The sequence below is a fragment of the Acanthisitta chloris genome, unplaced genomic scaffold, assembly GCF_000695815.1.
Source record: "Acanthisitta chloris isolate BGI_N310 unplaced genomic scaffold, ASM69581v1 scaffold2670, whole genome shotgun sequence".
NCBI classification, from domain to species: Eukaryota; Metazoa; Chordata; class Aves; order Passeriformes; family Acanthisittidae; genus Acanthisitta; species Acanthisitta chloris.
Genome location: NW_008649759.1, coordinates 64,129 through 76,034, shown reverse-complemented (window position 1 = coordinate 76,034; position 11,906 = coordinate 64,129). Strand labels below are relative to the sequence as shown.

At 39.4% G+C, this 11,906-nt stretch overlaps 2 protein-coding genes across 2 annotated transcripts in view; one reads left to right on the top strand and one right to left on the bottom strand.

The window, feature by feature from the left end:
- Nucleotides 1–1,403: 1,403 nt before the first annotated feature.
- On the bottom strand, nucleotides 1,404–3,142 carry FAM26D (family with sequence similarity 26, member D). The gene is made up of 2 exons (XM_009070588.1): nucleotides 2,585–3,142; nucleotides 1,404–1,808 (listed from the first exon to the last, which is right to left on the bottom strand). Exons 1-2 carry the CDS (start codon nucleotides 3,140–3,142, stop codon nucleotides 1,404–1,406), a joined length of 963 nt encoding a protein of 320 aa, XP_009068836.1.
- A 4,831-nt stretch (nucleotides 3,143–7,973) lies between these two features.
- TRAPPC3L (trafficking protein particle complex 3-like) overlaps nucleotides 7,974–11,906 on the top strand; it is an 18,337-nt gene continuing 14,404 nt past the window's right edge. The window contains exons 1-2 of the mRNA XM_009070477.1: nucleotides 7,974–8,015; nucleotides 9,874–9,971. Coding sequence (XP_009068725.1) covers nucleotides 7,974–8,015; nucleotides 9,874–9,971 — 140 coding nt within the window. The remainder of the gene's footprint in view (nucleotides 8,016–9,873; nucleotides 9,972–11,906) is intronic.

Here is an 11,906-nt window from a genome sequence, read left to right as displayed (position 1 = left end):
CAGCCTGTGCCAGTGTCTCACCACTCCAGTTTTTCTCCCAATTTTCATGACAGTTTCACTTTTCAATATTCTTTTCTTGAAAACTTGCAGGGCTCAGCAAACTGACTGAAAGGTTTTCAAAACTGATGCCCTAGGAATTGTGTCAGGGTACAGTGAAAGCAGCTGAATGCCATTTCTGCCAAAAGTTGGAGGTGCATTCAATGCAGCTGGACAAATCAGTCTCTGGTAGAGAGTGTTTTCAACTTCAACCCCCTGGGATCATTTATTAATAGCAGATGGTGTCCTATAATCTAGCATATGGCATTGGACCACCCAACAGGTGTCTGTGTGTGTACATGGCAAGGCAATACAGGAAGCATTAGGAAAAATTATGATATGAAGTTCCCTCCCCCCTTAGAGTTAGGAGCATCTGCACAGGGAATCGGAGAGGAGATGAGTGACGTCCCATCATACCACACCAAATTAACACAAAAGCATCATTAATATTTTTTTCACTTGAGTTCAGTAGGTTTTAATCACAGTAATATTTACAGGCTCAGTAGTATGACTAAATTACAAGTTTTTCACAGGCAAAGCAAACCTTACTGCAGAGCCTGAGATTTGTTTCCCATCCTGATTTGGTGTTTGTACAGTAAACAAGCACAGAAACACCTGAGAGATTCTGAAGTATTCCTAAAAGTACTAGGAGACTGACCTTGCTATTGCTTTCAGACAGAATGCATTTAAACTCAGTTTGCCACATGGTGTTTCTTCACAGAGCTGCTGCATGTACACACCTCCATTCTGTACCTCACTGAGAATTTCATCTCCTTACCAGAATTGAACATTCTCTCATCACTGTATCTAGACTCATCCTTTGAAGGTGAAGTCTCCCCATATGTTTCTTCTGTGCCACAGACTTAGCTTGTACTTAGCTCAACGTACTTCACATAATAAAAAAAAAAAAAACATGGAAGAGGAGAATAAATACTTTCTGCTAGGTGTCACTACGAAAAAGCTGGATATCTGCTTTTACTCAATAGAGAATGGTCCAACTCATAGTATCCAATCAAGGTCTAGCTGTTAAAGATCTTTTTAATGGAAGGAAATAATAATAAAACCACATTTATGAATAACTTTCCTTCCCAGTACATACTCATCCTTTCTAACACAAGTATTAGCAAGCAGAGCTGCAGTTTGAAACAGCCCACCCTAATCTAGACATAGATCATCACATCCCACAGAAGTCAAGAGGGCATCAGTAAAGGCATCTGTAAACATGTGCTAAAGGACTACATTAACAAGATGTACTTGCTCACATACTTTGTATATCAGTGTAATAAGGCATTGGAAAGTTGCAGAGCAGCTCAAGTCTGATACAAAGCTAAACAGGTTCCTGCAAGGTGCTGTGGTAGCTTGGATCCTCAGAGCTGTGTACTGATCAGAGGGTCTTCATCAGTGCTCAGGTATTTTCCACTTACAGGCTCCTTGAGTGCCCAGTCATGGAGGAGACTGTAATCATAGTGCTCCTCATCCACTCGTTTCAGAAAGGCCAGTCCAGAAATGGCTTCCCACTCTCTGAGGGATGGGATACGAATTTCCTTTACATTTTTACTTCCTGGGACAAAGCCAAAGAACTTCTTTACATGCTGCATGGCATAGAGCCTGGAGTGCTGCTCTGTTGCCTCATCAAAGAGCTCCTGCTCGTTGTGGACATAGCTGCTCCAGTATCTGAAATGCAGAAAGCTGAGCGGGGAGAAACAGCTTGCCAGGCAGTAAGACAGGAAGACGGTGATGACTACCACAGCGATCAGAAGCCAGCCAGCCACCTTACAAAGAGAAAGAAAGTGGCTGTTATGGCTGAAAATACTCAGTGATAACTTCTGAGCACCATCCATGAGATGACCTCTGCTTGCTTTTCCTAAATAAGGTTGACAAGGTATAAGCCTGGAAGAGGCCTGTTGCCATCAAACCCAGTCCCTGCCTACTGGAGGCAGCCATGTGGTAAAGTTACTAGTTCCTGTCAAGTTTAAGAAAGTTCTGCTGTATAGTTTTAAGTATTTTGCGTCCATAGCTGTTATTGTGAGAAGAGAAACCATCTAATTCCTAGATTATAGTAGTTTATAGCCTGTTTAAAACCAATATTCTCTGAAGTGACAACTTAATGCTTCCCCTATTATTTACTCACTATGTAAACTTGTAGAACTGAGTCTGTTCTGAAAACACGATTTTACATTGGCTTCTATGGAGCTCTTACAGCATCAGCCCCTTTGTCACATGGTTCTTATGCTTGAATAAAGAAACTTCATACCCTCACTGGCTCTTGAACTTCAATTTGTCTTACTTGATAGTACTTTTCAGGATACTACACAAGGAAAAATATATCTTTCAGTAGCAGGTAACAAATGGTATAACCAGACATAGTAATTTATATACCTAAAGTTAGGTTCCACTTGCAGGAACAAAACAGGCTTCAAAACACAGAGATTTGCACTCAAGGGAGAAGACACTGATACTGTTTTATTCTAGCAGTTTGCCTGCTGAATTAACTTCTCCTCTCTCATCATTAGGTCCACAAGCAAAAGAAGCAACGTGAGTTACTCACTTGTGACTGGTATCGGAGTAGGAGAATCACTTCATCTCTTGCCCGGGTCAGCTCTGGAGGAACTAACTGACTGCATGGAAATGTAGCCAACGTCCTTCTACGTTCACCCGCAGTAACATTGGGATTAGCTCCATAATAATACATGGGGACATACTCACTCACAGCACAGACATAGTATGAACCATTTATCAGAGTCACTGCGAGCCATGTCACTGGAGCAACCAGGGCTCTCCCAGTGATGCTGCACAAGACAAAGCAGATCAGTTTGCATTTCAGTAACCGGTTTGATGTAGTCACTTTCTCAAAATGAGTTCTTTTGCCTGTAACCAGCCTCCAAGTCTGGTTATTGAGGGCATAGCCAACAATCAGAAGGATCAGTGCAGGAACTCCTAGGAAAGCCAGCCCATAGATAAGGTTCTGTCCAACATGACAGGGACAACTAAATGTGAAAAAAGAAAAAAGTTGTTGCCCTCCAATTGTCAATATTGCAATTATAGCATTAGCAATAACAACCTCTTTGCCTTTTAGAAAAATTAACCACTTTGGAAGGAAAGTCATTTCAGATCTTATTCTTTATCAGACTCTCTTGCTTTAAGTCAACACTAGCTTTTAGTTATGTTTAACTAATGTTAATGGCAGAACAGACTCCAACAGCTTAAAAAGATACCACCAAACACAGCACCAACAAAACCCTACTAGTCTTTCTCCTCCCACTAATTTCTGATAGCTTGTTTGCTAGCTTTAAATACCCTTGCAGACATCCACTGATGTGGTTTAATTGATTCAGTAATTTATCTCAGCAGTTCTGGAACATTTTGCTTTTAGGCAGTTGTGAGCTCTGCCAACCCCTTGCTAATTGTCTGAAACTAACAATAAATTCCCCCTACCTTTTGGATGGCATGCAGTGCTATCAAACTGATGACTAACCTGTCAGGGTTAATTGGCAAGCTGTTTGCTAATCAGCAGTAATTAGCAGAGGCATGGCATGAGACAAGGAAAAAAAAAAAGGAGACCTTTCAGCTATGCTTCGTAAAAGAGCAACCGAAGCCTTGGCAAGTGCACTGACTATATATATAAAAAAATAAATAATGAAGTATTTAAAACGCTTCAAATTTAACATAAACCCATAAAATATTCCACAAATTGCATAACACTTGGAATCCCAGTGCTGTTTGTATTTAATGTCAGTTCTTTTTCTGGGGCAATTTGCTCTCCAAACACTGGAGTCTGAGATGTAGTTAGCTGCTGGACCACGAGTATTTTGGTGTTTGACCTGTAGGTGGCAAGAATCTGGCACGTCTCTTTTCCTGACAGTGCTCAGTGTTTCCTTTGGAAAGTTGGGGTTTTTTGTGGGGGTTTTTGGTGTGGGGCTTTTTTTTCCTTTTGGCAACGTATAATCTGCTATTCACTTCACACGGTGTCAAGCCAGCTGACATTTAGTTTTAAAATTTACTGTAAATATAATCAGTCTCATTTTGTGGACAGAGATAGAAAATTTGCAAGTAAACATTTCCAGAGCTGGTTTCTGGATATTGGGATATATGATCTGGGCTCTGAGCATCTCTGACAAATCAAGCCATTAGCAGAGGCCTGAAAAAATTTAAAAATGTAGTTCCTGATGATTTTCTCTGGATTGCACATTTTCTGTGGTCATGCCATCCAGTAGTTCTATACATTACATAACCTGGACTGATCTGAATATGCAAATACTTGTGTTTAAGTACTGAGAAGTCTAACTGCCTGTAATATAAACATTTTTACCCAGAACAGAAAAAAAAGTCTATGGGAAAAATTGTCTTCCCATTACAGATGTCTATCTCCAGCACATGTGTACTTGGTCGCGTGATCTAACAGTGTCTGTCTGCACAGCCTCTTCTCTCCCCTTGCAGAGAGGGTTGCTAATAATAAGGTTCATCTCAAACAGTAGTTTTAGCATTCATGGTATCTGCTTGGAGAGCAGAGACACTCTCACAGCTGTTATACATATGGATGGCATGTTATACACGTCTTGCCTGTTTATTAGGCAAGACCTTGTTCCTCCAGCACACTGTTAGGGTGGACACCTGCTTGTCTAATCCCCAGTCACTATCTGTGATAGAAGCCCTTGCTGCTAACTGACTCACAAACTATGTAACACCATTATACAAAACTAAAAACAGTAGAGAAACATGCTGTAACATCCAGCAACACTTCCCCATAGCTTTTCTGGACCTTGTTGTTAAGTGCTCAGTTGATTGGGCAGAGTAGTAGCACAACGAAATCCTGGTGCTGTCTGAACATTGCCATTTTGAACTTTGTTTTCTTTCAGTATCACAGGATTTTCAATAACTTTCTTTGTACTAGTGGCATTATGTTTTGAAAAAAAAAATCAGTGAAATAAACCCATTAGGCTATTACAGAATAATTTTGAAGATGTGTTTTATAAGAGTCTTCCATTATGCCTCAGTTAATTTTAAAATCTCAATTGATTGCTTCTGAGTTTTCTGTGGGAACCAGTGTCTTACTTTGCTTTTAAGGGAGGAAGGATTTCCCAGGCATCCCTTGTTTACTCAAGAAACACATTAGATGTGAAACTGAAGCAGTGTACAACACTGAAATATTCATAGTCAGCCTAAGGCTGTTGAATAAGGCAATTTATGCAATCAATACAACAACTTCGTACTGCTGCATTTTCACTTCTTTGGCATTTGCTTTCATGCTCTGCTGTAAATGATCCTGCTGGGTCATCCTATTATGGAACAAATTACAGGGTTGGATCCAATTAAGAGCTTGGGCGGCACATCAAACCTGTAAGTACTTACTTGCCTTTGCAGAGGAACCCAGAGTAGACATTTAGGCCCTTTATCCGATTCCCAGGAAAAGTTAGAACTGAATGCAATCCAAAAAAACAGTACCTGAGGTGACAGCCAACCTGCCTTTTGAGGCAAAGTGATGCTTATAGCTGCTGTCTGAAGCAAACAGGACACATGAGCAAACCTTAGCCATGGTTTTGCTTGTCATATTGCAGAGCTCTGTCAGGCTGAACTCACTGCCAGTACCCTCACCTGTGAGAGTAATAAAAAAATAAAAAGAAAAGATTTGATAGAATTTTATGAGTGAAAATTTCGTACGGAGAGCAAACAGAGGCCACACCCTCATTTTTACTAATTTGGTCATCCATCTTTTGTGGCATATGCATTCTTGTTTTGGCTCGAAGAAATATTTTAGATTTTTTTTATGTATTTGACATCCAATTCATTATTCTCTATGAAGAGAACTGATGTAATCTAATGCTCAAGTCCAGTGCCAGACCAAGGGGCCGAAGGCTAAAATTCCCTCCTGACAAACATGACAGAAAGGGAGGAGGAGGATGGTGCTAACTTCCTCACTATTCTATTTGCATTGCATTACTTCTAAGAAGTTTATGTTAAAGTTTAAAACAGGTGCCAGATATGCTCCAACCTCTACTCTTTTCACAGGGCTGCAAGACAGTCCCAGTGACTTGTTTCCTTCACAGGAGCCTTTGGATCCCCAGTTTATTTGGACACACTTTTTCAGCTTCATTTTCTCAGTCATATGCAAACCTTTCGAAATATATACATTCTACTCAATGCGTCATAATATGTGTGTGAATTTACATGCATACACGTGTGCATGTATGTATTTTCCAAAGAATGATAATGTGCCCTTACCATTCATTATATTGTCTGGTCCACAGTGTTTGTGATTGTAGTATTAATAATGCAAGCTGAAGTAATTAATCCATATATTCACAACCAGATAAATAAAATGGTGCTCATTTATGGGTAGCCTTAAGTGCTTTGCAGTGGGTTCACTGCAGTTAAATTATGCTAATGATAAACTTTTAGAGTTGTTTTTAAAAATGTAATACAGCACACCTTCTTGTGGAATATGGGATGACTCTTGCAGTGTGAGACACATTTGGTGCTTGTCTCTAGTTGATGACAATTGGAGAAGCAAACCCAAAGACTCAATTTAGAAATGCAAGTAACTATCTAGAGAATTTTAATGCCTGGCTTTTAAAAGTTATTTAAATTTAGATATGGGAAGTACCTACAATAGTTTCACTTATAAAAAATGGAGTAGGATTTTGCAGGGCTAGAAAAGTGTCTGCAAAACCGAAGGAAGAGACTTATTATATTGGAAAGTGCTCAGCACCAGTTCATTCTGTGTAAAATAAAATCTGTTAGGATGACTAAGTTTTCCACAGAAAAATCTGAAAATCTTTTATCTGACCTATTTTTCATTGTTGAATTGTGTCATAACTTTAAACTACCATTTTTTAAACTAAACTGATGCTCCTTATCCCAAATGAACTATATCTGATGCTTTCTGTGTATCTGGTGTGGTAAATTCCTGTAATTTTACTCTAGCACTAACTGAATTAATTAATAGAAATTTAATAACAGCGTAACATTCAGATGAGTCCATATATTTATACTTTCTTTCCTGAGAGGACTCAGGGGGAATATATGTGCAGGTAAGTGCTATAAGGAATGACAGCTACCTGGTTCATTTCTAAATTCACCAGTCACCTTAGTCGAAATTTATCGCAAATCTAAACTAACAGCATAGGCCAAACCTACCTCTGGGGAAACCAGACAATGTAATCCTGAATGTTCATAGCAGGGATGTTTACATGTAAGGGCTACAACAGGTTGTGAATGATAGAAGATCCCTAGGAACTTCATAAATAAAAGTGCCATTTGCACAAGCTGGAAGCTGTAGCAGGTACACACTTTATTCCTCTGGAAAGCTGAGTTCTCTGGATCTGTCCTGCCAGCTTTGCCAAAATGTGGTGGTAACAGTGCCTTAAAACCCACACTGCCCCTGCTTAGGCAGACATTAACTCACCAGACTAAAGCAGTCAGAGCTGACAGAAGACTATAGTTCCTTTAAGTTGAAAATGAACAATTTTTAATTTCCTTGCACAGCAGCAGTATCTTGTAATTGTGTTTTTATTCTTCTGAGAGGAAGCTATTGTTAGCTCTCCAAAAACCAAAGTCTGATACAAACAACAGAATGAATATGCTGTCTCTAAAAACTACAACCTGTGAATCTCTTGGAGCTGTCCAGTTTGACTTCCCATGGCTGTTTGCTCTGTATTTGGTTACAAATAATTCTTATGGGCAGCACAGTTATTTCTGCTGTGGACAGGGGCAGCTCCATTGCCAGTCAAGTTCCTCCCAAAAGGCTCAGTACACACAGAGAATAGGAGGAGCATCAGCAGCATTACAGACTGCAGCAAACACATCTCATGCAAAAGGCAGAAGAGCAGAGAGAAGACTTAAGAGAAAGAGGAAATACAGTGATTGAGAGAAAACTATGCTGCTTGAGGAAGAAAAGACATAAACTGACAATCAAGTACATTAGGAGTTACACAAGCAGCATGTCTCGATCACCAGGAAGGAAGCAAGAGAACCACAAAATAGTAAGACATCTTTGTAACGTGTTATTGAAATTCTGCATGGAGTAAGAATAAACTACTATTGTCTTGATGCATTTTGTACAGTCGTATTTCTGTACTGAAAGGATAGGGATGAGCCTGCCAGTTCATGAGCAGAGGTGCTGGCAGCATTTATGTCTGCTCTCCCTAGTGCTGAGATTCTGAGCAGGCTGAAGAGAGTCTCTCAGAAATACAAAGTTTCTGAGACTGCAATCTGTTCAGAATCAGATGTCTAAGTGCTTTGAGTGATTTGTGGTCAAAGATAGAAAAGCCAGGCTTTTTTTGTTTAAGTGCTGCTGTGGTTAGGTAGTCATTAGATGAAACATGGAGGGAAGGAGATCTCTGTTCTGCGCTTGAATGGTTTGATTCCACACAAACCTTTCTCTGGGACTGTAGAGCCTTAGGGCTCTCAGTGTGGTGAATAGCAATTTTTGATAGGAATCAGGGCAGTGGAAAAGTTCCAGAATGCCTTAAGACAATGTTGTGTCCATTTCTGAAGAGAGGACAGAGGTCTCCACTGATGAAGAAATAGAAGTATATGATATAATTAAAGTTAATGTACATAAGTTTATGGACGAAAAGTGTTCCAATGGATTTCAAGAGTGGATGATAAATATGATTATGTTGATACAACATGCATAAGTTTCTCTAAGGTATTTTTCTTATTGCAACAATAGAAATAGAACAATACAGAACCTGTATGACATCCATTTACTCCATTAAAATCTTGTTAATGAGATTTTGGCCAAGTGTGCAATATTATTGTGAACAGGAGTAATCACCCAGGTGAATTTAGGAAATGGTTTCATAGTGCTTAAGATTTTAAACAGTGACTTGTTAAAATGGCAACAGTGATTAAACTCAAAGCTTTTGTTGTGAAGGAAGCAGGAAGAGTTCTTTCCACCAAGCTGTTCTTCCTTTGCTTGTGTGATTTGTTCTATTGTTTTTATTGGTACTCACTACTATTTTTCCACAGGCTATAAGCAAAAAGCACCTCTAGTCTGACCACATGCCACAGGACTGTAGCACTTCCTTTAATTCCTGCTCAAGAATTTGAGTGAGAGTCAACCTGGTGTCTCGCCTAAGGGCCAGCAGCTGCTCCTGATAAATGCAGTCAGGTCTGCGGTGCATGGATGTGATCTGGCAGGGCAGGAGGGAGGAAAACTTTCCTCCAGACTGGTGCACAGCTGAAGATCCCAGGCTAGTTTCTGTGGCAGGATCTGTGCAGAGATATGCCTTTGACATCCTCAGTTGTTCTCCAGGCTCCTTGGGACGGCGGCTGTAATCCTCACCCATCCTCTTCATCTTGTCATTATTCTTTAGACTTGTGCTGAATCATAGCATTTTTTCAATATTGTGACTTAAATTTTTTATCTGCTTTCTCCTTTTTTTTTTTTGAGAAAGCAGCTAGTTATTTGAATCAGATCAACCCTACCTTTGTGAACCATTGCTTCTCTTGCAAAAGGATTAATAGCTTCATTGCCTCTATTATTCTACCAGCAATTTAATGTTTGTCATTATTCTTGGATGGTGTTTGACAGCATTTATGAATCCAGAATACATATATGTGGTTATAGGATGCAAGAATGCACTGGATGAAAGTAACTCCAAGTATCCCAAGAGATAGTGTTTCTGACAAGCAAAATCCCTGTACAGACTCAAGTGACAATCAATTCAGGTTCTGTCACACTTGAACTGTGGATTTCAGTGATTATGCATCCATGGGCAAAAGTTTATTAATGTAAATGTCAGTTTTGCTTGCTTGTAATACAATAGCAGCTCAAAAACATGGAAAAGTTTGATTCTAGTTTGCTTCATTTTCAATTTTCATGTTTTCTGGCAGAGCAGAGAACTTTTTGTACTCACATATGGGGCTTTGGTAGCCCAGCTGTGCAAGGACTTTGAAAAAGATGAAGATGTCAACATCTGTTTAGATAGAATGTAAGTACTGATCAAATGTTCAACTTTACCCATAATGCTCTTTGTCCACCTGTATGTTACCTTTCAGCTTGTTTGGTCCCTTGTGAGTTCCAGCATTCTGTTTAGGCTTACAGAGATGATGGGGATAAGGTTCAATATTCTGCCAACAGAAATAACACTAATTTGTGAATTAAGATCAACAATTAGCTATCGAATTCTCTGAAGAAAAGTGTCAGGATGGTTTTCATAGCTTACACTTGTTCCTTGCTGACCCTTTTGTTACGCTAATTAATGATATAATAATGTCTGTATCCGTGTGTTTAATTTCAACTTTCCCACACACAGGGTTAGGGGCAGATGGGCCTTTCACTTTTAGAAGACCATACAGCAAGTAGTGAGATAGCACAAAAGGTCAATGAGGATGGATTTTTACATGGATGACCTCTTTGGAAAATGAAGATCCTGTGTTTACAGGATCCTGTCATCCTGACTGAGGTTCCTAGGCATTACTACCATTAAAAAATCATAAGGTCAGCAAGAAACAACTTCTTGAGCTGTGTAACAAGAGAATATACTAAAATCTTTGGCATAAGAGTAAGGCTTGTGTTTTCAGGCAAAATGGACATGCAGAATGGATTTACAATAGTCACAGTCAACAGAATATCTGACCACTTTTGTATTTGCCTGAAAGTTTGCAAAAAAGCTGTAGTCCAATAACTATCTGTGAGTCAAAAGATCATGGTTTGGAAAAAAGAAAAGTAATTTATTCAAAGACTCAGAGGGGACAACATTCCCCAGATATTTATTTTCTATTCATCTCTCATTCAGCTCTGATGAAAATCATACATTTAAAAAATGCACAAACTTCTTTATGCTGCTATGGTAGAAATTACTAAGAGTAGTTTTGGATGATGTGGAGACAGATTTTCATAGACTCATAGACTCAGCCAGGTTGGAAAACACCTCCAAAATCATCAAGTCCAACCCTACTGTGGTTACTAGACCATGGCACATCCAGTCTCATCTTAAAAACCTCCAGGGATGGTGAATCCACCACCTCCCTATGTAGCCCATTCCAGTGCCGTTCCAATTGTTCATGTTTTCATGATTACAGTTGTTTCTAGAAAATCTATTTGTTTTAATGAAGACTTGATAACATAATGGCATGCTTCATTAAAGCAGTATGGCTGTTCTTTACCTCTGTGATTATGAAAACAACACAGCTTCAGGAAGAGACAGTATTCTCTCTCTCACTCTCTCTGTCTCTCTCCCTCTGTCCATATATAATCTGTAGTGAGAAGGGTGTTTTTCACTGTACAGTTGCCAAATAGCTGCTTGTCAATTTGCTATTAATTTGACTTTGCAAGTCTAAGGCATAGAAGTTGAAAAGTAAGTAGTCTTATACATCACCAATACGTACCTTGCTAAATGCTGATGACATATTTGCTGATGTTATTGATATTGATACTTAAGCAGTAGATAAATATTTCATTGTTTCCTGATGCATGTCATACTGCAATTTTAATCTTCACGCTGCCAAAACCACTTTTTGGTCTTGTCATCACATTAGACATCAGATCACTTTCTGGCTTCTTGCCAAAGATGTGGTACATACAGCAGAAAGACACTCCATGGTGTTCACGCTGCTTCACTGAGGGTGTAGTGCCTCTGACAAACAGGCAGACACTGCCAGCATCCACATAAACTGAAACAAAAAGTTCCCTAAAAACATTTCTGAGTAACCACTTTTTGGTCTTGTCATCACATTAGACATCAGATCACTTTCTGGCTTCTTGCCAAAGATGTGGTACATACAGCAGAAAGACACTCCATGGTGTTCACGCTGCTTCACTGAGGGTGTAGTGCCTCTGACAAACAGGCAGACACTGCCAGCATCCACATAAACTGAAACAAAAAGTTCCCTAAAAACATTTCTGAGTTGAGTTTCTTTCATAA

What these genes read in the sequence shown, in the direction of transcription:
- FAM26D (XM_009070588.1), bottom strand. Translation starts at nt 3,142, where the DNA reads ATGACTTTCCTTCCAAAGTGGTTAATTTTTCTAAAAGGCAAAGAGGTT. An exon ending in TACTCCGATACCAGTCACAA is followed by an intron (nt 1,809 to 2,584) that starts GTGAGTAACTCA and finishes TCTCTTTGTAAG; the next exon opens with GTGGCTGGCTGGCTTCTGAT.